This window comes from Pipra filicauda, unplaced genomic scaffold (genome assembly GCF_003945595.2).
Source record: "Pipra filicauda isolate LSUMZ 115617 unplaced genomic scaffold, ASM394559v2 scaffold19_size4547281_pilon, whole genome shotgun sequence".
Classification (NCBI taxonomy): domain Eukaryota; kingdom Metazoa; phylum Chordata; class Aves; order Passeriformes; family Pipridae; genus Pipra; species Pipra filicauda.
Genome location: NW_024104309.1, coordinates 2,316,531 through 2,342,326, shown reverse-complemented (window position 1 = coordinate 2,342,326; position 25,796 = coordinate 2,316,531). Strand labels below are relative to the sequence as shown.

The following is a 25,796-nucleotide window of genomic DNA, read 5'->3' as shown; positions in this document are numbered from 1 at the left end:
AAATACATGTTTATATACAGGAAGAGAGAGAGATATGAATGCGTGCACATGTACTTTACCGTATTTCTACTTTTTGATGTCTCATCCACCAGAAATGCCCAGTAGGTCGTGCTGAAATATTGATTGCCTTTGTCAATGAGGATTGTTGAAATACTTGGATCCCACCTAAGAATAAAGGTCGTTCTGTTGTGATGAAAGCACACCAGCATTAATGTCATTTTGATTTGTATGTGGGCTAACTGTGTTCAGATGTCCTTGGGAGGAAGAACATGATCTCTGGTTCTCAATAAGCTACAAATAATTAACTTACAGTGAAAAAAGACATAACTAAGCATGTATTTAAATGAAAATGCATTTTTACAATACAGGCCAAATCTACTCTTGTTGATATTCTTCTGGTACTCTCACTGTGAAGATGGTTGAAAAATCAGAAAAGTTAGCTTATGTTGCACAGTTGCTATGTAAACTCGGTTTAAAAATTCAGAAGGAGCAGGTTTGAGATCTAATCTGGCAGTGGTGAGGAATCTTGAAGTAGGAAGGACCTGGCTGTGTGTTGGCATTGTTCAGAAGGGGAAAAAAGTCTGATTCTTTCTGTGCTGTGTTTGTGTACTGTATTACATTAATACTGCTGTAACTTAAGCACACTAGGAGTCTGTAGATTGTTTATGAGAGTATCCAACTCAGACATGCTTAGTTCAAGAAATGGTCCCAATTTAACTAATGCTAATTAAGGCCACGATCTCCTGCAGTAATGAGAATTTATTTAGCAAACAGTTTGCAGAATCAGCCTGCGGTTTTACAGAAGTGAGAACGCTGACAGATCTCTCTTTTCCCTGTCAGTGACTTCTGGGAAAGCAATTGATTGTATAGACTGGGAATATGCAATTTTAACTCCCTTACGTTGGATTAAAGGCAATGTTTTATGTGCTTTAATCACTAGTCAGTGACAGTTGCTGCAGCAGGGAAGTTAACCTCTTTCTGGCTGTTTGTAGGTTGTGATATGTTTTTCATGCAACGTTTCCTTTTTTCTTTTCTTTGCTTTCTAAAGAACTCCTGTCAAGTTCATATTTTTTACTCTTCTGGCAAATGCTCTTCTCAGTCAGAAGAGTATCACGTCAAAGAAATGAAAGGGGATATCTGTTGGCAGTTTTCTACAGAGATTTGAGTCCGTTCTCTACAATTACCTCTCTAAGCCAGCGTGGAATGCACACAGTGGTGAATGAACAAAGGGAAAGTCCACATGACCACCAGAAAATGGAGGCACTGCTCCTGGCTTCTAGTTCTGCTCCTGTTATGTGCCATCAGTGGGACTCATCTCCTGTTCCTGGCTGTACTCTGATGATACTATTGCAAAAGTTATGATTTTTAAGAGTGTTTCAGTCGACTCTCTTGTGGCAAGGTCTTATACTGATTTGTTCTTTAGGATCAGCCCAATTCAAAACCTTTATTTTGTTGTTTTTAAATACCTGAGGTAAAGCTGGCATGGGGAAGAATAAAGGGCTGTTTTTTTCTTGCTGTCTGAAAGTGTGGGGAAACTGAATTATACATTTCAGCTTGACAGTGAGGAATATGGGGAGATACCCTGATACGATTTCCTGAGTACCTGTGACATTGCCTGTCTCTTTCTAAAATTATTCTACTGGAGGCAGGAAATATCAGGTCTATTAGTGAAACAGCTCTCTGGCTATTAGTTTTTAGAGCTTTAAATAGTCTTATCTCAATGGATGTGTTTGCCCTGTGGCTCATCTATCACCCTAAAATGTTTTATCAGCACCTGAAAAATCTCAATGAGAAGAATAGCCTCAGATGTTGCCCATTCAAGGGGCTTTCAGATACAGAATGTATTTTTTTAAAAAAGGTCTTTTAAGATCTGATACTGTTTGCTGGCTTTTCAGCCCTATTTCATTGCTCCTGTAGCACCACTTCTATCAATACTTCTCACCAACAAAGAAAGGAAATCACAATAGATTAAAAGAAAATCAGGTTAACAGGCAGCAATCATTGTCCATTCAGCCTCAGACATTTGTGAAAATAAAGGATTAGGAAGAATTATTGCCAGGTACTAGCTGTGAAAAAGCCTTTTCTGGCATCTTTGTCTTCTTTAACAGTCATTAGAGGTCTAAGAACGGCTCTCAGTTGCAGAAGCCAGCTGTATTTGAAATCAGCAGAAGTTACAATGCTGTGATATGTTGCATTTTTTGTAAATTTTGTACTATTTGACATACTCAGATTACGAGTGTCTTGTTTTTTTTCTTTTAAAAATGCTGTTTCTAGTTTGAAAATGAGTTTGTGTGTGTGTTATCTTGAGGTCTAATGGAGAGGAGATGGAGACAAGGGATGGGGCATCGTGGGGTTATCTTTCTTTGTATACTCAGTTCCCTGTCTTACCATCTTCACAAGACCTTAGAGCTTTCAGAGTAGGTGAACCTGTGCCAGATTTGGCCTGAGTCACTATGAGGCATTATTTTTAGTGAATCAAAAACCAGAAGAGGAGAATTAAGCTCACCAAGGTGAGTTTTTTATGTCCAGGGCCTTTCAGAGACCAGCCTCAGCACCAGAAAATAACTGTATTATTAAGAAAAAGTGTGATGCAATAGAGTCAGTTGTAGAAAACATTTGAAAACATTCTTTAGTTTTAAATTTTACCATGTGTTTGCCATCTTACGTTCTTCACCATTAAAGTTGGTGGAAAGCTTCCTCTTACCCTTGAATGAGCCAGTTGTGTTCTTCTGCAGAAGGAAATGTGTTCTGAGTTCCAAAGCAGGGAATAAAAAAGTTGCCTCAGAGAAGGAGAAAAAGAAACTCTCTTTGAAAAGTGACTAGTGGTACTGTGAACAGCTGCTTGCTGGCTCCAGTCTGACGTTTCCCAGGGAGGGTCTCTCGCCTCTGATGAGTTTCACAGTTTTTCTTTGAACAGGAAACTGCCATTTTAAAAAAACATCATGTTTGGTGAAACTGTATGGGTTTTGTTTACAGAGAGCAAGGGGTCACAAGCTTGAGTTGGGGTTATGAACTCTGCAAAGGATGTGTTGCACTTGTAAGCTTGATGTTCATAGTGGGCACAAGCAAGGCTTCATTTTCAACTGTGATGAAAGCGACATTCAGTGACTTACAGTGTTGTTAGCACTAAGTGCTTTGGGACTTACAAACAGCTCAGCAGACAGACATAACTACTACAGTTAGCCACGGAGGAGCAGCAAGACTGGGGGAAGAGGACACTGTTACAGGGTAACATTCCCGCTGATCCATGGACCCAAGGAAGCAGAAAATGAGCTGTGGTTGTTGTCATAAACTTTATGTGTTAGAGCTACCTCTAATTCAACCAGATTGTAAACTATGTGTAGAACTTGACTGTGCTTTTCAGTTCTCTCTGAAAAGTATGTTAATGTGTAGGGAATTCCTTCTCCTGGGTCCCTGCTGCTGTTTTAAGCTCACTTCCTTCTGCTAATGCACCACTTCCTTCTGCGTGTTCACCACTGAGATGTGCATGGTGAGAGGCAGCAAACAAAGACAAGCAGCAGACAGAAGCAGATTGCTTGGAGAATTCCACATGCCGGGATCACTGTCATGGTTTGCAGTTAAATCTAGAGGGTGCTCTATATATATAATCTTAGTAATCTTTTGCTGATGTTGAAATATTGGATGTGTACTGTATTTCCCAGCCAGCAAAGGTCCTCTGGATGGAAAGGTCTTTTCTGTTAGTTTGTTTCTTGGTTTTTTTTTTGTTATGGACAAATGATTAACTGAATCAGTTGTGTCAAAGGTTGAGCAAGCTGTATCACACAGGCACATCTTGGGTTCAGGCTGGGGCAAAGTCATTTGAAACAAAAAATGAGGCAAAAGAGGCAAACAGAAAGCTTTGCACAGCCTAAGTCATCTTCCCTAACAGTTTGTCCTCCATGTCTAGAGGGCTGTTAATCACTAACTGTGTGCTCAGTAACTCTGGGTTAAAAAATGGGCTGCCTGAAATACAATCTTTTATTTGGAGCAGATTCCTACAAGGATTCGGTTAATGTGCTTCTGTGTGTTAAATTGTTATCATCAAGCTGCCAAACCAGAAAGATGTCGCAGCCAGTTGCTTATTTTGCAGAGACATGGCTTCACAGGCAGAATAATGTCATTTGTAAGGTAACTGTGACACATTAGGGTGTAGCATTTGGCCAGGTAACGGCACTGAGGTTGTCAGATTTGTTTTGTATTAGTGAATATGATTCATTTTATATATAGCATCTATCATTCCCATAATGAGAAAATTAAAATGTATTTATTCTTTGTATCATCAAAGCACTCAGAGATTTATCCCACATTGAGAGACTGTGCTGCTAAAAGCCATAGTTGCACACAGAGTGAGGCTGTGTCTTCTTCGAAGAACCTCTTCTTGTCCACCAAGAGGAAGGGTGGGAAAACACAGTGATATTCCTCATTTTGTACAGGGAAACACTATTCAGAGAACTTTTCTCCATCTAAGATGCTCATTGTAGGTTAAGACTAATTAGGAAAATGAAGGGAAAGACTATTGTGTCCCAGGAATCGAAAAGAAGGGAGAAGTGGCAGGATATGAAGGCTGCCTCAACAAGTAACTAAAGAGACATTCTGCAGGGTTTTGAAGGTCCTGATCTGCTTTTGAAAGCCCAGCTGAACTGATGGGAATCGACCCGTGGTAAGTTCTCAACCTGGTGGGATCATTTAAGAGAGAGAATGACTCAACATAGTACCTAGAAAACACCAAATCATTTAATTTAATACCTGACAGGCTTCCATGGGCTCAACAGGTACATGGAGCAGAAAATCTCTATGGAGTGGCCCAGCTAGAGCTGGGGCTCTTGTCTTCCCCAGCACCACGAGCCCAAGCCCTGGTGAGAGACAGCAAAGGGCACTCTCGGGATGAAGGCTTTCCCTGAGGCGTAAGAATGAGTGCTTATGCCTCGTGTCTGGCCTTCCTCTGGAAGACAGACATGAAAAGCAGCAATAAATAAATGATTTTGCACTCTATTCCTAGAAAGCCGACTTGAGTTTACTTATCACTTCCTTCTTGCCAAGACTCAAATATGTTTCATTTGTTGAAATATTCATTTTCCCCATCCCTTGAAAGGAGCATTACAAATGAAAGTGTAAATTGCTTCCAGACAGATCTTTGCTTCCTCCCTGCTTGCCTGCGGAAAGCCGTGTGCTAACAACTGCAACGTTTACCTTGTGAACCTGCCAGGTGCTGGGTCATCTGCTGTTTACAGGGTGGGGAAAAAGCCTCAGTAATTTATCTTCTACTACGTGAACAATTTTCAAACCCCCACTAGCAGATGGAATGGGAACAGTGGTGGTTTCGAGTCGCTGATGGTACCTGGGAGCGATGAGCACAACACGCACCACGTTCACCCTGTACCCTGTCAAACTGTTGCTGCTTTGTGCTGTACTTGGCATCCAAACTGCTCGTTGCGTTGGGTGAGTGACTGTTTCTGAAGCCACGTCCATGGGATGATAAGATAAACAGTCAGATCAGCACAGCCTCTCTGCTTTTGTGTTGTGTGGTCCGTAATTGCTGTCTTGAGCGATTTCTGTATTTCTAATGAATAGCGAGAGACATTGTTTTGAAGTCAACACAGTGCAATGTGTCTGCCTTCAGAAAAGTAATCCTCTTGATAAATTTGAGATGACAAATTGCCACAATCGTGTTGTAACAGGGAACTGTTTGCAACGTGCAGCCTTCTCCCATGCTAGCTGCCCAACAGAGTGCTGGGGAGACAGGGGTTTGTTTTCTTGGAGTGTGTAAATAGTGAGAATGTGGCTGATAGCTGTTCCTTTCGCTGGTGCCTTAATACATTTTGCTCCTTCAGAGAACTGTGACTGTAGTCTTTCCATTTTAGCTCTGGCATTGTGGAAACCTTGGAGACAGTTATCACATGAGGGGGAAGATAGTGGCTGGGGTGAAGTAAAGGCTAACACTTGGGGTTCAGGTTCATTATGGGGTTGAAAGGGATTAATGGGTTAATTACTCCCTGTTGTAAACTGAGAACAGAGTCTAAGACTAATGGCTTTGGCCAGCTTGGGAAAAAATAGGCTGCTCGGTAAAGAGAGACACTTAAGCCTGGTTTTCAAAAATGCTGAGTGCACACCAGCCCTTATCATTGGGACTGGTGTTTGTCACAGAGGTGCCTCACCTTGGAGCTGTTTATCATGTATGGCAGTGAGGTACCAAAGTGCTACCCATGCACCAAGCAACAGGGAACCGTGGGGCAAGGGCAGCAACTGATGATGCAGATTTTGACCAGGTAATTTGATAGGGCTTGCACAGCTTGAGGTGAAGCTCAGGTTGCAGGGTCATGGGTTGAGTTTCCTCTGCTGACTTGATCAAATATGTGTCCTGCAGTCACCCCTCCTGAATGCAGGGTTATTCTCATGGTGGTGGTGTAGAGAACTGGGCCGGCTCTTGGACATTGAAGAGGGAATCAGGTTTCATACAGGACCAATGCCAGTACAGAACGGGAACTGAAATCTAGATGTTGCCCGCAAAACTTGATGGGGTCTAACGAGTGTTAGTTCTCTTTAGTGTGTAGTTTTGCACAGGTACAGGTCAAGTTGCTCCTTATAGATTGGTAGTTTCACACCTTGAAGCTCTCGTGTTGTTGAGCACAGTGGTGAAGAGTCCCTTAACCTCAGTGGCACCAATGAGAGCGTGGCCAACAGCAGGCACATCCGATCCGTGAGTGACCTGCCACAGCCCCGCGACTGCATGCTCTCCACCTGGTCCTCATGGAGCAAGTGTGATCCCTGCCAGAAGAAAAGGGTGAGTGTTTGTGGTCTAGGCATGAAGCCTGAGAAACCAGGAGGCAGAATCTCCTCTGAGCCTTGTCTTTATTATTTGTGGGGTTGGGCATACAGGAGGCTGCTGAGGAAAGTCCTGTAAGGGTGAGACTGTGGGCTTTTGCTTTCAGGTGGCTTTTGGCTCTTCAGCTCACCAACCCCAGTAATTCCAGTACTTTCCAGGGTGCCTCTCTGTCCTGAGAAGGTGTAAGCCCAGGCTTGGTAAAAATCTGGGCTTTTGCAGGGACTTTCCAACACAGTCCTTTTCTTCCAGCATTAGTGCAAGGCACCATCTACACTAATGGTCCCCTCTGGGACCTGGAGACACTTGGTGCATCTCAGGATTAAGATGCTTTTTCTTGTCTGCCAGCCAGCGTTTTCCACCCGAGAAGCCCCATCAAATGAAAGTAATGATCCCAATAGCATGAAGAGCAAAATCCCCCTTGCTAGAGAGACCTCTGCTAATGAGTTGGAGAAGCTGTTCCCAGGCTTAAGCAGAAATAACCAGTGATGGGAGTTGGGAAGAGTGAAGCTTCGTATCAAAGAGTTAATCTTAGAAGCTGGGGAAAAAAGGAGGGCTAACATATTGGATGGAGTAATTGACTGCTTCACAGCAGTGTTGTGGGCGGAAAAAAATCCCTAATGATACAGAGGGGCAAGTAAATACACTGACAGAAAATAACAAGGGATGTCGTTACCAGTGCTAATTGAAAGAGAGGAGATGGAACTGAATCCTTCCTTACTCTTGCAAAGTCCTGCACTACCCTGTCAGGCTCATTTAAAGCAACTGTCAAAGAAAAGCAAACTTTCCTTCATCCCTTCCAGTCCTCAATCTTTCCTTAATAAAATTAAAACTGTCGCAGATCAGAAACCTTTGAAACTAGGCACATTACTAATGTCACACTTTCTTTGCTGACACTTTTTTTTTTATATGACAGTACCCTTAGATCAGTTTTCCACACCACAAAGATTGTTTATTAACTAGAGAAGCGTAAAATTCACAATTTCTGTACACTTGAGTCAATATTTTTTATTTCATCACAGTACAGATTTGCCCACCTGGAACAACCCTCTCAGTTCAATGGAGATCCCTGTGATCACTCTGACAGAGAAACCGAAGACTGTGTTACGAATAGTCCTTGCAGGAATAAAGTTAGATGTGATGGGTTTGTGTGCTCAGTCACAGGTAAGGACTTGTGGAGTGGGAAGAGGGAAGTGGAGGTGCTCAGGTGGCATCTCTGACACCACTCTGCTGAACTTTCTGCTTTTACAAGGATTTGCTGGGCCAAAGGGATGTCGGGAGTTGACCCGGCTCCATGCTTGTGTTTGCATCAGTGGTTTTGAGTGAGTCCATTAGCCAACATCTGTCAGTCTAAAGCATGTCTTTACATCTTCAAATAGGAAATTAAAACCCAGTTATATCAGTAAAATCTGTAGCACAAGTGACAGCAACAGGAGAACATGCACTGGGGCATCCTTGACATTCTTTCTAGGTTGAGCAATGAATTTTAAGATTAGGAGAGTTTTGAGCAAAACTGAGCAGTTAAGAGTTTGGTGATCCATGCAGATGAAGATTTTTTTTCCAACTAGATTTGAACCATTCGTTACAGGAATCTTTTATTTTGTTTCTAGACTGAGTCAGAGAGTATGATCATAGGTTATTTTATGTGGGTCTTACACCTTGTATCCTAGGGAGATGCATTACACGGAGGCTACTCTGCAATGGGGACGATGACTGTGGGGACCAGTCAGATGAAAAAAACTGCAAAAAGGTGTTTAAAAAGTGTGACCAGAAGATGGAACAATACTGGGGAATAGAGAATCTGGCAAAAGGGTAAGTCAGTGACTTGCACGAAATGTTTTCTTACTTAAGGCTAGGAATGATCTTATGTGGCTTCAGACATAAACACTGACCAGAGAAAAGCTCTAGCAATTGTTGTATCCAGAAGTGAGTTAGGATCCAAAAACCTTTGGGAACCTCATCCAAAGTCTTGTGGACATCAGCCTGTTGGAGTGAGTCTAGAGAATGGTCACCAAGGTGATTAGAGGAATGGAGCACCTCTTCTATGAGAAAAGGCTGAGAGTATTGGGATTGTTCATCCTGGAAAAGAGAAGACTCTGGTGTGACCTAACTGTGGCCTTCCAGTATCTGAAAGAGCTACAAGAAAGATGGATAGAGACTATTTTCAAGGGCCTGGAGTGACAGGACAAGGGGGAATGGATTCAAACTGACAGAGAGTAGGTTAAGATTAGAGATTAGGGAGAAATTCTTCCCTGTGAGGGTGGTGAGGCCCTGGCACAGGCTGCCCAGAGATTATGTGGCTGCCCCATCCCTGGAAGTGTTCAAGGATGGATGGGGCTTGGAGCAACCTGGTCCAGTGGAAGGTGTTCCTTTCCATGGCAGAGGAGTTGGACTAGATGGCCTTAAAGGTCCCTCAACTCAAGCCATTCCATGATTCCATGAAATCAGTACCTTGGATTGCCTAAAATATGAACCTTACTATGGGTTTGTATCTTTCTACCATGTACTGATTTGGAGGAGGAAGAGGGAGTTCAAAATTTCTTTGATTTCTTTCACAACAGTGAAAGATGGAGGAATTTATGGGCTTTGCTTGATTGGAGTAGGGTTAACATGCATCTTAGCAAACTCCAGCTTTGTGGGGATTAAAATCCAAGTCTGAATTGATCCAGCTTTTACAAGATAAGACTGTAACAACTTTCTGTAAGATCAGACTGTGTGAAAAGAGTTTTTTCTCATTCTGCAGGAAAAAATGCTTTTTACATTAAAAAAAAAAAAGGAAAAGAAAAACTCCTATTGCAAGGAAAAAATTATAATTTCCTCGTTATTCTCTGGAGATATGGCTGCTGCACATGTCATTGCTAATGCTTTGTACTTCTGAGTTTAATCAAAATTAAAAATAATGTTGGACTATTATAGGAACATGCTTCTCATCTCTTTGAAGCTACAATTGCTCAGTAATTTGCTTTTAGTGGACTTCCCATCTTTTCAGATTGTTCTAAAATTAGAGTTAATTTTTTACAGCCTCAGAGTCATTATCATGCAAGCCTCTCTCCCCAAAATAAGGAGAGGCAGGTCCAACAGAGTCCTGGAACGCTAATGGGGACACACATGGACTACTAGCAATTTATCCTCTTTTTTTTGGTGAAGTTTTATCTATTTACACTTATAACCATTTGAGTTTGTGGAAGTGAGTGCCACGTCCTCAGCTCTGTGCCACGAGGGTGGTGTGTGTCCTGACAGTGAGCAACAGAAGGGTTTTTACTGCAATACATCCCACCAGCAGCAATAGGAAGAACATGTTATGGAGTTTAATCTCCTCATCTAAAAAGATTGCAATGCTACATCTTTTCTTAGAGCAGATTTCTCTCCATCATCCAATGAAATAAAAAAAAACTTCCCCATGATTTCAAGGATTAGTTGAACAATTCCTTGACTACCTTTATTCTTGTACCCTGACAATTTTTTCTCTCTTCTACTGACCTCTGGTTGATCCTTGACCAACCTGGCAAAGATCATGACTGATAAACCAGAACAAAGAAATGTGAATTAAAAATTGGTCTGGATTGATGACGTGGGTTGGCAAACCTGTCTTTAAATTTCCTGCTGGATGCAGTGAGCATTTGGCAATGCTCAGGGTGGGCAGCCTGACAGGGTGAGGATTTGGCTGGTGAGGGTTTGTTCTGCTCGTCCCTGAGAGTTCCAGCAAAGACTACAAAAGCTACCAGTGCTGGTGGCAGTAACACTGGTGTCATTCATAGCTGGGTGCTGAAAATTGCCCTTCATATTTATCAAGTGTCAAAATTTGACTCTGCCTTTTGCTTCCTTGTTAGTTAGTTCTTCTGCAGCAGCTGGGTTGGTTGGACTGTGAAAGAGGCAAAACTTTCTTTTGGGTTTCAAAATAAAGAAGTGTGAAACAAAAAGTCCTCAGCCAAACAAAACAGTCTTTTGCCTTTCTCAGTCAAGGCATTTAGTGTTTACCTTTAAGTTGATGATATTGTAAAATTTTGCTGCTATGCTTCATCTACAGGTTAAATATTTTCACAAACAACTTGGAAGGATTAGTTCTTGATCACAGGTACTATGCTGGGGCATGTTCTTCCCATTATATCATGGACACAAGATTCAGAAAGCCATACAATGTAGAAAGCTATACACCGGAGGTATGTCTCAGATTTATCTGCAAATAAACACACATACATATATTCCAAGAGGTTTAGTGCACAAAACCAACAAAGCTTCATTACGAGATCATTTTATAAAAGATTACAAAAAATTCTTGACACCCAATAGGATCAGAGTGAATTTAACCCTATTGTAGAACATGATCGTACTCCACATAGTCCATGATGCTGAACACAGCCCCTTATAATATCCATGTGCACTGGAATAGGTGACAGTGTTCCCTTGGATCTTATCATTGCAAAAGCTGAACCTTACCTTCCCAGTGCCAAGAAGTGTCCAAGAGGCCCCAAAAGGTACCCAGTGGGCATGGGGAGGTTAATTTTAGACAGAATTGTGGAGTGCCTTAAGAGCCAGGCTGGGAAAGCTGCCCTTGCACAACAGCTGAGGGCTGAGCAGCACACCATGTGCTTTGTATGAAAGGTTGTATCTGTGGTGCATCAAAGCTATATTTCAAATATTATATATTTGACCTTAATGCTTTTGATGACATAGCATGATATTTTTGAGTGTTGCCCACTAGGAAACCTTTTCCTTTTAGAATTCATACTTTAATTGATGCCTGTGTTTAAGACTTCACCTTCTTTGCATAAGATTGACATATTAAGTGAAAGCCTGAGGACCTTGCAGTATGGAGCAGATAGTAGCTTTCCTGCTGCTGTAAATCAAGTATTCTTGAAGTATCTGTGTTAATAATAATAGTACTTTGCAATTATACAACGCTTTTCATCTTCAAAGTGCAAGCATTAATTCACAAGTATATTTCTATCTGCATTCCTTCCTCATGCTTCAGGTATACAATCACTATGCAGGAAATGAGACATGTTGTTTTTCCTTTCTGTTTAGACCAAAGGCAAATATGAATTTACAATGACTGAATATGACTCCTACTCAAATTATGAAAGCAATGTCCTGAAGGCAAAGGCTTCACAGTCAAGCTTCAGCTTTGGTATAAAAATACCAGGACTGTTTGAGCTCGGTTACAGTTCAAATGACAACAGGTTCAAGAAGTTCATTCAGAGGATGAAAAGATTTTCTTCAACTGTAAGCATTGTTCCACTTAATTCTCTTCTAACGTTATCTGTTAGTGTGTGTGTGCCAGTTTGATGCTCATCATCAGGTCAGCAGCCATGACTGGGATAAATGAAATCTTTTCCCCCACCAGATTTTGCCGTTTGGTCAAGTCTTTTCTACAGCCACAATGCCTTCATTTGTGTTTACGGCATCCAGGAGCTTTTCCATTCACGTCTCAGCCAGGAACTGAGCTGCCTAACCTCTGGAATCAACCACAAATGATTGAGAGGACTCAGTGAGCCTCCTGGGTCCCTTTCATCTGTGGATATGCTATGATTCTAACTGAGTGTGGTCTGTGCAGTGTCCTGCTGGGCATCCACATTTGGATGTTTGTAGTCAAACCATTTAAAAAAGTGAAACTAAGCAGCCTGTTCGAATGGTCTCCTCTCCTTACAGTCATCTTGCTACTTGGAGATGTTCAGGTGACAGTCCCCACGTGGCCATGGGTGCTGGGTCATGAGAGGTTCTTACTTCTGATGCCAAAGCAGTCTGGAAGTGCAGCCAACACAGTGGCTCCTCCAAGGAAATCTGCAGAGGTAGAATCGGGGTGTAGCTATTGAACCCCAGAGCCCAGAGTTCCCCTTTGAACCACTGGTGAGTGATGGCAACTAAGTGAGATATCTGGGGTGAAAGGAGGGCAAATAGGATCTCTGCACTTCCAGGAATTCCTGCGCCTGTACATGCAGTCCAGGCACTGGTCAGGGGTACGGGTGGCTGTTGTCTGTGTGATCCCTGCAGAGTATCACCTCACACGTGAAGGGCCATCTCTGTTTTTAGGTGGGTTCAGCAAGGCAGGAGCTGTTGTGTGGTAAATGATAATGCAAACAGCAAGGCCAAGCTGTTCCACTGTAGGGCAGCCCTGACAATAACATAGAATGAAAACAGCTAGCAGGCCTTCCGTGGGCTTAATTATAGACTAACCGATGCCATTTGGCTTTGGCTGATGTGATCTGTCTGCCACGTGCATCATTCATCAGAGCAGGACACACACCCCAAGAAATAGAAAAGGCACCATCACTTCCAGTCTTGTCTTCGGAGGTTTGGTCACAGCTGTGAGCTGAGGCTGGCTTTAAGCTGGCTGGAGATCTGTAACTCCTAGGACTGCTTTATGAGATTGAGTCTGAGATAGTGTGCATCATCATCTGCTTTCTTTGTTTCATCTGTTATTGCTGTAAACAAACATAGCTCTTATCAGTGGTTTAATAGTATCACTGATCTATGTCTCCCTTCAGTATGAAGTACACTCAGGAATGGCAAAGTATTCCTTGTTGCTATTAAACTTGCATTTGTTTCCTGAAAAGTGGCATTTCCCACAACAAAATCAGAGGTATATAAGAAGCATTTGCAATAGATATCCGAAAAGAAACCCAATCCTAAGTCTTGATTTTATTATATAAGCTGCAGAGTTCTGTATTGAACCCTCCCTGATGTGCTCATCCTGCTGGCTCAAACAACTAGACATTTAATCCTTTGAACATGTTGAAAGAAATCTTCTATTCCTGACTTTTATGCCAGAAAGGGGGGAGATAATATTTGTCCATGTACGCATATCTACACAGAGACATACAAATACGTGTGCATGTATGTGGGAGTGCTTGTGTTGTCTTCTTTCCTTTGAGTTTTGATAACAGCATATTCTATGAAATATGAATATGGATTAGCCAGAGAATTACCATTTCACATATAAATCATGATTTCAGATGTCAGAACTTTTCAGGAGAGAGTTTGTGACAGACAAAGGCCGGTCAGTGTTACTATGGGTGGAGCAGGCTCGTGGGGTGCTGCTGCGTCCTTGCATCCTGGGTATGCCAGAGCAGAGCCTGGACCCTGCCTTTTCCTGTGTCCCAAGAGTGGCCTGACTTTCAGAAACTTTACCACTAAAAATTTTGCTTTTGCAAAGTTAAAAGATTTCCAGTTGCAAACTGTAAAATTGATAAATCCTGACCAGCGCTAATTGTTTAAGAGCAAATAACCAACCACACACTGTCACGAGAATGACATCTCTCACTTCTTCTGGATTCTCTTGTGTTTCTGCATTTCATGTAGTCCAGCAAATTCATCCATGCCCGTTCTGAGCTGGCTGTTGCTGTTTATAAGCTGAAGCCCCGAGCCCTGATGCTGCATTACGAGTTCCTGCAGAGGCTCCGCCAGCTCCCGACAGAGTACAGCTACGGGGAGTACAGGGAGCTCTACAGGGACTACGGGACCCACTACATCACTGAGGCCACTGTCGGTGGCATCTACGAATATACTTTAGTCATGAACAGCGACGAACTCCAGAAGGCAGGTATGTGCATCTGATGGTTGCGAAGGAGCTTTGGGACCGGTTTTTTCGTGGGAAAACCCCCCTGCAGGCACACAGTGATGGCTCAGGTCTGAGATGAGAAAAGAGAGATGGTGGAAGAAGGAGTTAACAATGTCTGAAAAAAGTCCTGCAGGATGTGGGAGTAGAAGTGCTTTATGGCAGTGAATAAAGAGGTTTTCAAAGCATTCTCAGCATCATGGGCTTGTCTAGTGGTCAGGCTGTGGGTGCTGCCAGTTCACAAAGAAGGGCCCACTAGCAAGTGTTTTAGATGACACATTTTGGAGGCTGACAAGAGGTTGAGATGAATGAGAATCATGGATCTTAACACTTTTGTTAGCTTTGAAAACCTTCACCTAAGTTCTTTTTCCATTGCCTTTCAAATGGCAGTTTTGAAACACCTTTAGCCTCGAGAGCTTTTCCGGCATGTAGGAAACAGTAAATAATTTGCTGGATGACTCTTGTGCCTGACATTGCTCTTGCTCTTTGACTCTGGCTTCCTTTGTTGCAAGAAATGATGATTGTTGTGTAGGACAGAGCAAGCTATGTGACATTAATCAATAGCTGCACTCTCAGTTATTTATTCATTGGCATGGGAGTGAGGACTTGCCTCCGCTGTCTGTTTGCAAAGGCATTTAGTGGACTCTGCTGTAGGTGATGCTCAATCTGTTTGCTCTGCTGTCGAGGAAGTTCCTTATCCTGTAGTCAGATAGAGCCCCGAGGGACAGAATTTAGATTCAGATTTCACATATTCAAATTTTAACACTGTTTCCCAATTTCAGCTATTGGTGTGGGCCCATCACAAGCCACATTTGCTTGAACTAATGTGTATTATTGTTTGCATCAAAATGCTCCACCCATCAGTGTCTTCCAACCTAGATCAGGATCCTGCAGCAGTAGCAACATCTTCTCACTGTCCCCAGTACTGAGCTGGGCTGTAAGTTTTCACCAGGGTTTTTTAGGTCCGTTTTCTGTGTATATGAGTATAAACCATCAAACAGTTGTATTAAAATGCTACATTTTTTTGCTGTGTATTTAAGGTTATTCTCTGAGCGATGTCCAAAAATGCACCCAGAATGGCTTTAACATTGGTGCAAGTATTGATGAGGTCTATGTGAGGCTTGGAATAAATGCAGCTGGCTGTAAATCCATTTTAAAAGAGATTGGAGGTAAGCATGAAACACTTCTGCCATTTCATTTATAGCCTTTGTCATAATGAAAAGAAGATTTTTTTGATCTTGCCTGCCTGAAATATTTCCCAACTTCCTCCCAGCCACTTTTGAGTCTGCTGACTAACCCCAGGCAGGCTTAACAGAGGGGGAGATATCTCAAAGCTTGGGTTTTTCCCAGGATTTTCTTTACTGAGTAGGGAGTAAATATCTGCTCAGCATCCCCAGGAAAAGCAGGGAAGGATCAACCATTACCCACCTGGCTGTTGCTGTGTTACTAATCCCCCACCTCTCAGCAGAGCAGCCCAGCATGCCCCTTTTTGCACCTAAAAAAGCTCTGATGGGCTAAAAAGGGAGGTAATGGTGTTGTAGGAGCCTCAGGGAATGTGGGGAGCTGGGGGTGTGCAGTGGGAGGAGGGTGCACCTGAAAATACATGGAGGAGAACAAGCAATACTCTTGGTGGTGAGGAGCTGTGGGTGGACCTGTGAGCTTATAACCATAGGGTAGAAATTTAGGGGAGAGACATAAGGTGCAGAAGAGGAGCATGGAGTATTCTTACAAGGGATCAGGAGGGACATAGGACACACTTTGTAGGAAACCAGGTGTGAAGCACTTGTAGCATTTTTCCTTTGCCCTCTGACTGTGATGGATCCTGTGCAGGGGTATTTTGCTCTTAGCTTGTATCTCAACTGCAGTCCACAAAGACATAACTGGGCAGAACTGGCCACTTTGTGAATGTGTTTTTGCAGACAGCACCTCCAAAAAAAAGTATGTGGAAGATTTCATTGCCCTGGTTCGTGGCGGAGCAAGTGAACACATCACCACGTTGGCCTACAAAAACCTGCCAACAGCTGCACTCATGCAGGAGTGGGGAGATGCTGTACAGTACAACCCTGAAATCATAAAGCTAAAGGTACTTATCCATCACTTCATTCAGCCTTACTTAGATGAGCACCTTGGAGAACTCTGTGTTCAAATAAACAAGATTTAAAGAAACAAACCCAGAGGAATAATAGACCTTATTGTGCAGCATAGTTTCTCTAAGATTGGGAATTCAGGAAATCAAAGGTGTGATGCTTTAAAAAGAGTGTGGTTGGAAGTACACAGAGTGAATAGCTTTGACCCTTGTAATGTGGCTGTGCAGATATGATTCTTTGCTGATGCCAAGCAACAGGCAAGACAATCCACCTTCTCTTTTACCAGTGTATAACTTACCAAAATATATTTCTGACAGCATAGATTTTATAAGGACTTCTATTTTTCTTGAAATTTCTCATCTTCTGTGAGAACCAGTGACAATTTAGCAACAATCCTTTCAGTTCAGAAGGTCAAATAGTTCATCATACATGCCTGGATGTTTGTGCAGTTCAGCTAAACCTTAAAAAGAGAAGTTAGGTTTTGAAGAGTCAAGGATTTTTGATCCTGAAGAGTTTTAGAAGTGTAAAAAGTAAGCAGACTTTGTATGTAGCAATTCTGCTTCATCTTTTTAAATGTCAAAATAAGTGGATAGTACAAAGGTGCAAGAGGACATTCTTTTAAACAGAGGTTTGAACTGGTAGTGGTGGAAGTTGATTTTATTGCTGTATGGTTGTTTTTTATTGTAAAATTTAGTTTTAGGCAAAAATACTTATATTTCTGAAAAGCATCTGTTTCTCAAGAAAGAGGTGAATTTTAAAAATATGAAGCAAGCAAAAAATCAGTAATTTGGAAATGTAGCCAGTGCCTGTGTGGCACTTTTTGCAGCAGAGGTGTCTTACCCAAGCCCCCAGTGTGCTGTGGATTGACCTTCCAGAAAAAGCACTGGGAGGTCTCAGGGCAGGAGGCAAGAGAAATGCAACCCTCTGCACTAGATCCCATGCACAGAAAAATCTCCCACAAGAAATTATTGCGTTCTTTGTCTTGCCTGGCATCAGTGACCAGGCTGCCCAGTGAAAAACCTCAGACGGATGTAATTTAGATTTGGTATCTTCATTTCCATACCAATATCCCTGTGGGGCTTGAAGATCAAAAGTGCCAGTGAAGTGTGACTAAATGTCAGCCCAAGAATGCTTAGTTAGGGAAAACTAAAGCAAATCAGTTCATAAATCATCTGCTGAAGGGACTTGGCAGGTCACTCTTAGTGTATTTCCTCATTTGTATGATCTGAATTCAAAAAGCAAAGTATGGATCACAGATAATTGATGAAGAGTGGATGTACAGCATCAGGAAATTAGTATTTTTTTATTGAAACATTCTTTAGTTCTTGTAGTTTGAGCCTGTGATGGCAGAAAGATGATCTTTCATGCTTACTTTGTTGATGTGGCCTGTATGGCAACATCTCTGTAGTGAGGATGGGAATTTGGGATGGATCCTCTGGTGACACGTGGCAGTATCGTCCCACTGGCAATATTGAGACCCCACTTTAACTTTCCGTTGTTCTCAAGAGAAAAATAATGAGTGAACCAAAGTCTCCTTGATCCCCTATTGCATGTTCACCATGTTGTGCATCCCCTCGTCTTCTCCCACCAACCCAATCCGCAGATGGAGATCAAATCCTCTCCCTTCTAGAAGACAGTGGAAACTCTTATCTTGGCTCCATAAAGATAGAAATCAGCCTTGAAATGCAGAAGTGGTGAAGGTGAAGGTGCTGATGTAAATGTCTGTGGCTGATGCCTCTGGCAGCGTTGGGGGGCTGTGGAGGGAATGGAGGAGATTTTTGTGGATGGGTGTTCGGGGACATTTATTAGATCAGAGTAAGAGATCACTCAGAAAGTGTAAGTTTGAGCAAATCTCATCTAAAAATGTCTTTATCAGGAAAATGGATGAGAAAGGATTTAATGGAACTCCTGTGAAACTTTGCTTGTTTGTTAACTAACAGTTTGGCTGTTGTATTTTTTACACATTTCCAACTGCTTTGGTGTTGGAAACCAAGGGGAGCATCCTTCTGAGTACTCCTGACATCGTGGCTTTGTTGTTCACAAGGTTTAAGTAAATAGTAATGGGAAACCTGGAGCCTGTACCACACAGCCTTCATTTCCCTCTCCAGCTGTGCCACCACCGAGCTTTGTGATGTTCACAGCATCTTGAACTTGGAAATTAATGCAGTTTCTTGCCTCCATTTAGGCAGAGCCGCTGTATCAGCTGGTGACTCCAAATGACTTTGCCAGTGCAATCACAATAAAAGAGAATCTGCGACGGGCTCTGGATGAGTTTCAGCTGGAGACCAGTTCCTGTCGCTGTGCTCCATGCCAGGGCAATGGCACCCCCTTCCTGCGAGGTACAAGGATTTTGAACCTCTTTTTTACCCTCTTAAGAGAAATCATTTGGGAATTTGTGGGGAGCGAGGAAGGTTGGCTCTTTAGTTTCCCCTGTCATTTCTTTATCAGGTAATTATTTTTTTAAAGTTGGTCTGTTTGTAGAGTCCTGGTGAGTAAAGACAGTAAAGTCAGGGGATGCGTCTTTTTAATAGGAGTGACCATTTGTATCACTTTTATGGAAGAATTTGTTCCTTCTCAATTATGCGTTTAAAAAAAGCCTTTGACATCTTTAAGTCTCCTCCCTTGCTTTTAAGATTGCTTCCATCCTCCTGGAGAAGTGACTACTGTCTCAGCATTAATTAGTGTTTGTAAAAGTGTTTTGAAGATGAAAAGCACCATGTAAGTGCCAAGTACAGTGATCACCACCACCTCCCCCCATTTCTGATAGAAGCTGTCCTCCTTTGTAAGCAGGCTGTGATTTAAAAATGAAGGGAAAAAATAATCAAATTCAATGAAAACTGCTCTGCCTAAACAGACATAGATGATGTGATGAGAGCTTCTAACAAAGGGACCGTTTTGTCAAGTGCCTAATTCCAATCTGCATCTGCAAAATTCCTGATGAGAATCATTATCATCAAATTGTATCTAATGCAGAAACGATCACTTCAGGTACCACCTAGTTGATTATAGCACTTCAAGGATTTGTCTCATGATGACCCTTGTTTAAATAACTTTTTAGGAGCTGAGTCAGGTTAGCGTTTCATTTAGGATCTTCTCAACAAGAGGTTTTAAATGACCATTTATTTTCTTAAGTGGGAGTTCTCCTCTGGGTTCCTGACATGGGATGCACATCGCAGTCCTGGGCAGCCAGAGCAGGGATATGTGGGCTTTTCCTCTGCCACAAAGCCAAGCTGGGATACTCCTGTCCCAGGTACTCGTTTCTGATGCTGCAGTTTGCTCCCTCTCAGCTTTACCAAGAGCTCTCTCTAGAGACCCCACCTGCAGTGCTGTGTCCAGCTCAGGGACCCCCAACATAAGAAGGACATGGAGCTGCTGGAGGGAGACCAGAGGAGGCCATAAAGATGCTTTGAGAGCTGGAGCCCCTCTGCTATGGAGACAGGCTGGGAGAGCTGGGATTGTTCAGCCTGGAGAGGGGAAGGCTCCAGAGAGAACTTGGAGCACCTTTCAGCACCTAAAGGGGCTCCAAAAGAGCGGGAGAGGGACTTTGGACAAGGGCCTGGAGTGACAGAACAAGGGGAAATGGCTTTAAATTGAAAGAGGGCAGGGTTAGATTTGACATTTGGAAGAAATTTTTCCCAGTGAGGGTTGTGAGGCCCTGGCACAGGTTGCCCAGAGAAGCTGTGGCTGCCCCACCCCTGTAAGTGTTCAAGGCCAGGTTGGACAGGGCTTGGAGCAACCTGGAATAGTGGAAGCTGTCCCTGCTCATGGTGGGGGGGGTTGGAACGAGATGATCTTTAAGGTCCCTTCCAACCCAGACCATTATGTGATTCTGTGATCTCTTTTGGAGAGGAACAGGGGGGCTGTGTGGACCCCTGGTGTGAGGAATTACTGCTCCAGTGTGTTGGAGGTTGAGCTACAGTGCAGTGGCAGGAAGAAATGGCTGGGGAGGCAAGAGGGGTGGCAGGGTAGCGACAGCTCCCCTCTTTATTGCTCTTTCATCCTTTCAACATTGCAGAAAAATGATGGCATTTCACCCACTCTCCCTTCCTCATAGAATATGAAGTGCTGAAAAGAAATGAGCGTCTGCTGGGAAATGTGACTTGAAGTCTCTAATTCCCACCATCTCTGCTTCCTTTTAGGAACAGAATGTGAATGCTTATGTCCCCTTGGCTACAGCGGCATCGCTTGTGAGATCAGCAAGAGAAAAGGTGAGAGGGACCCCAGGTCTGAGGAGACAGTCCCAGCTGCATTAGGAGTGTAGCTGATGGATGGGGAGTGATGCCTAGCGCTGGCTGTCCCCAGTCTGCCCAGCCCAGTGCACCAGGGCTTAGTTGACATCTGCAGAGGTGACAGATATACTTTCCCCACCCTCTTCTGAATTTCTTTGCACTCTCGAGGAGGAGAGTTTATTTTTGCTGTTCAAAGCTGCATGTACGTGCCTTGCAATTGTATCAAAAATATGAACTTCTGCCTAATTGACAATCCATGACAAGCCTCAAGTCTCCTCCAACAGCTCTGTTTCCTAAGTTTTTCCCTTTGAATAAGCCAGCATGTTGCAAACTGTTGTCCCCCAGATATGCTACCATGCATTTTAATCTTAAAATCTTATTATGTTGTTTTGAAGCGTTTACTAATGCTTCTTGGTCACTTGATATTGCTGCTGTCTCCAGACTGATGTTTTTAACTCCTTCTAGTTTAGGATGATCTGTGAATTTAATCATTTTGTTTACTTCTTCCAGCTCATTAATTTATTTGCTAAATAATACCAGATCCCAGGCACCCAGAGCTCTGGCACCAGTCTGATGCAGTGCATTTATCACTGCTTTGTTTACAGTCTTATCCAGTACTCATTCTGTATGGCTGTGTCCTAACTAAGCTAGGCTGAAATGCATTTTAAGCCAAGCTTTCACCAAGCAGGGGGTCAATTTTATAGGTGTTTCTAGAAAAGTCCGTGGAACCTTAAACTGTAGAGTAACACCTTATTTCAGTCTGCTTATCACACGTGCAGTCACATCCAACCCTCCCAAAGACTCACATCCATCCACTTGTCAACATGGAACTTCCTTTCTCACGCCCCTTTCCTCCTTTTATCTGTTGCCTCCATAATTCTCAGGATTTTGAATTTATGTCACTCACATGCTCAGGGTCCAGAAGAATCAGTGTAATAGGAAAAGCAATGGAGAGAAAGATGAATAGTCAAGCTGTTGTTCATTGAAGTGCTAACACTGCCCCTCCCACCTCAAAACGTGGCTGAGACAAGTTTACTTGGTGTGTTTCTTATCTAGGCTTGGACTAAGTCAGAGACAGAAACATCCTACAAGAAAATATAAATCTAATTAACCTTTTTTGTCCTCTTTTGTGTCTTCTTAAAGTGTAGTTTGAATAAACACCAGAAATGTTGAACAAAGAATTAACATCTTTAAAGCAATCACTCATTGTTAATGACTCCAGTATATTGTTAGACAGGGGCAGAACTGTTTGTATTCAAATGTGATTCATGGAAGCTGACAGCTCTTCCCATGGAAAGACCTGCCTTACTCTGACAATCATTTCCTGCTTTGGGTTTTTTTTCCAGATGCTGCTATTAGTGGAAACTGGGGCTGCTGGGCCAGCTGGTCTCCATGCTCGGGAGGTCAAAGAACAAGAAGACGACAGTGCAACAACCCTACCCCACAGAATGGTGGTTCATCGTGCTCAGGGCCAGACTTGGAGACAGTTAATTGCTAGAGGGAATCATTAGGAACTTACAAAAAAAGTGATGGGCATTTGGAAAACTGGTTGGGAAGATGTCACCTGACTGGCTTTCTGAGTTGGCCTCTCTCTGCTCATGGGTCTCATCCAAGTGTACTGAAGTCAGAAACATTTCAAGACACTGGGAGCTGAGAGTGTGTTATGAATCACACCTTTGGACATGCCTTGCAATTGTCCCATGGGATTGAATGTGCTTACTGACCTTAATATTTTGCCTTTTCCCTGTCTTTATTGCAATGGGCTAACTGAGACAAGCTTTATCTCCTGCCGTATTTGGTAGCTGCACGATTTTAAATTGTACTGTCTTGTTTTTGAAGGTTCCTTTGAGATAAGAAAAGACTGTTTGATCTGAAGCGCGGCAGAATGTGCGCTAATATGCAGCTTCTGTGAAGACAGCTGTGTCATGTGGAGCAAAATACAGCATGTTAAAGTCCAAATCTCAATGAGCACAACAGTATCTAATGTGACATTTAAAGCCTCTGTGCCTCAATACCCCAGTTGCCCAATTTATTGAATTTAACTTAAATTGTCTGTCATATGAGAAATCGTCTTCAAGGAGTGGAAACCAAATGGTGACACCAAAGCCTTGTGAGACTATACAGTAGTTTTTCTCCTACCACAGTAGGAGATGAGCCTCCTCCTTGGCCTTTCTGAGGTAGAAGAGATACACCAAATATCAGATGCACCCTGGTATGCTCAGATACATCTGTGCTCTGGTTCTTGGGAAGGGGAGGGAAGGACAGCGGGATGCAGCTGGGATGGATGAGGAACTGGAAAGCTGCTGCTTCTGCTGCTTGGGGATATTGGAGAGCAGGAGAGATGGCTACACTTGATGGAGAGGCTGTATCTTGACTAGGGATGTCACTCCAGGATGCCAGGACCCTCAGCTGGAGCGGGATGAGCACCAGCATAATCATACAGTCACAGAAGGGTTTGGGTTGGAAGGAACCTTAAAGATCATCTCCTTCCAACGCCTCTGCCATGGGTAGGGACACTTTCCACTATCCTATGTTGCTCCAAGCCCCATCCAACCTGGCCTTGAACACTTCCAGAGATGGGGCAGCCACAGGTTCTCTGGGATAAATGGAACTTTTTGGAACAATTGGTTGTACATTCCCTGAGGTGTTCTACCTGTAGTAGCTGCCTCTGTCCCAGGCAGGCTCTGTTTCATCTGTTTGATCCCATCGAAGTCTGTATTTCAGTAGCTACACTGCTAGTCCGCTCAGGGTAGGACATCTGACTTGAAAAGAGTTTGCTAATGAAAAGAGCCAAAGCAAATGGTTTGCCCTTTATTACTGTCCCTGGAGCTGTGCATCATAATGCAGATGTAACATCAGAGGAACTTAGAATATTGTGCACCATGTCGTGACCAACCTGAGCCTGGATCATTCCGGGGACTTGCCTCTTACAGCTTTGTTGGTGGTTAATGATTTTTCCAAAGACATTTGGCTGGGCCTGCTGTAAAATAACCATAAATAGCTTTGCTCCAAAAAGCAATTCCATCAGTGCAAAGTTGTTCATGAGTGTTGTGAGTCTTCTAACATCCGCAAGGTCAAACACTCTTCTGAGGGTTTTTAGCAGTGCTGGTGATGGTGGGTTGGTATTGCCAGTTTCTCCCCTTTCAGACTGATGTTGTCTAAATGTAATTCCTATAAGAACAGCTCAGGCTCTCTGACATCTGAACAATGGAACATGCATTTAGTTGTAGCCCTCATGCCGCCTCCACACTTATCGACAAGGTTTCTGTGACAGCTTTAAGAAAGGCAGAGCACATTGCATATGTAAAAGATGAGTGCTCTATACTCATTATGGGCTTCACAATTTAGCTGCCAACCCAAAACATTTCCCTTTTCCACTGTGCAGCTGTGATATCTTTTGTGTGATAGAAATTTGCCAGGAGATTAATTTTGGGTCATCCTTCACACAAGAGGTCACTGCTTGTGTGAAGGATGACATTCCTCCAAGTTTTTGAAGGCACACGAGAAGCTCTGCAGCTGAGGACCCTGAGCGTGGTTCCTGGGTGCCTGTAAGGACAGGTGCTTCAGTGTCATTGCCTGCCCTTCTTGAGAATGATCAATGTAATCTCACAAAGGAAATTTCTCAAATGAGTCAAGTGGGTTTTGTAAATTTAACCACCTTCCCTGATCATCAAGCCGATTAAACACATAGTGGTGGTGCCTTTATCCATGGCTGTGGCAAGCAGAGCCAAGTGTAGCAACCTGGATTGGAACTGTTCTTCCCAAATCAGAAAAGCCCAGAGTTTTTGAAGTGGCAGTGCCTGGGTTTGTATATTTGGGAGTATTTTTGGAGAAAGAGAGGAGAGATTTGACAGTCGTCAAGATCAGCAAGGTAGTCTAACTGAAGTATGAGTTCAACAGTGGTTGAATATGCAGCCTGCAGGCTTAGAAGCTCCCATAAAGGACATAACTTTATCTTGTCCTTGTGATTTTGTGCTTTGATTCAACTAACTAATGATTTATTATAACCTGGAGGGTAATAAAAAATACTATGCTGAAGCTTTTATCGTTTCATTTTGGTTCGCATTAAATTTTGGTACTATTTTTTACTGGTGTTTCTAACTTCCACTTTCTGTGTAAGTTTAGATTAATAACCCACATGTGAGAACTCGGGAAGGCAGGCTGTGTGTGTGTTCAGTGCTGCCTGTGCTGCTCTAGCCCATTTCTCTGGTTAAGATACTTGTCTCAGTGGGCTCTACTACATCCCATATTATATTTTCACAAGTAGTTTGCTTGAGAAAAAAGAGAGGGTAAACATGAAGAAGCTGTATTTTTTTTGCATCTCCCTGCCTGAAGACAATGCTGCTGTGATGTTGCTGGATCCAGGCAACATGGCTTTGGAAACTCCCAAAAGGGTATTTCAGGTAAGTTGTAGTTGTCACATTCAGCTTTCCCAGGACAAAACCGACTTGACTCTTGCTACCCTAAACATCTCCATCAGGTGTGGTTAAACCAGACTGCTTTCCAGCTGAGATTCCCTTGCTCCCTGTTGTGTCATATCATGTACACATTTTGTGTTTACCTGTGAGGCTGGAATGTGGTCCACACTGCAACTGGGGACTTACAAACCCTTTGGTAGCCATAGTATTGCTAAATCACTTTACCATGCTGCTGTTTCTTGTGGATATATATATATAAAACAATATATATATATTGTTTCTCCCCAGGTTCTCTTCCAGATCGATTTAGTGGAAAGCAACTCAGAAAGTTCATGCAGAGGTGTTAACAGTCCCCAGAATTTCTTTGTTTCACTCTGATGGCTGAAGAGCCCAGTGAGAACTCAACACAACTGCCTGATTTCAGGTCAAATTATGCCTACAGATTAATCTTCCTTTTATATACCATTTTAATACCACCCTGCTTCTGTAAATCAACAAAACTAGAGATGAGTACAGTAATTATTATGATTGTGAACACATATTTTTACTTATTTTTAATGCAGCACCATGAATCCCACTGTGTTGGGCATGATAGAGCAGCACCACAAGTATCAGTCCCTTACCAAACTTGCCAGAATCTGGAATATCTTTTGTTTCAGGTTTTTGGCATGGGATTACATGTTTTGT

At 42.8% G+C, this 25,796-nt stretch overlaps 1 protein-coding gene across 1 annotated transcript; it reads left to right on the top strand.

The window, feature by feature from the left end:
• Positions 1-1,580: 1,580 nt before the first annotated feature.
• On the top strand, positions 1,581-23,209 carry C8B (complement C8 beta chain). Its single transcript, XM_027748809.2, has 12 exons — positions 1,581-5,439; positions 6,631-6,781; positions 7,843-7,984; positions 8,491-8,632; positions 10,848-10,980; positions 11,846-12,043; positions 14,120-14,360; positions 15,416-15,544; positions 16,295-16,458; positions 18,648-18,801; positions 20,602-20,670; positions 22,038-23,209. Exons 1-12 carry the CDS (start codon positions 5,348-5,350, stop codon positions 22,187-22,189), a joined length of 1,767 nt encoding a protein of 588 aa, XP_027604610.2. The 5' UTR covers positions 1,581-5,347; the 3' UTR covers positions 22,190-23,209.
• The last annotated feature ends 2,587 nt before the right edge of the window (positions 23,210-25,796 follow it).

Coding starts and splice junctions, on each gene's coding strand:
- C8B (XM_027748809.2), top strand. CDS start 5,348: ATGAGCACAACACGCACCACGTTCACCCTGTACCCTGTCAAACTGTTG. Junction 5,440..6,630: donor CAAACTGCTCGTTGCGTTGG/GTGAGTGACTGT, acceptor TGTTGAGCACAG/TGGTGAAGAGTCCCTTAACC. Junction 14,361..15,415: donor CGACGAACTCCAGAAGGCAG/GTATGTGCATCT, acceptor TGTGTATTTAAG/GTTATTCTCTGAGCGATGTC.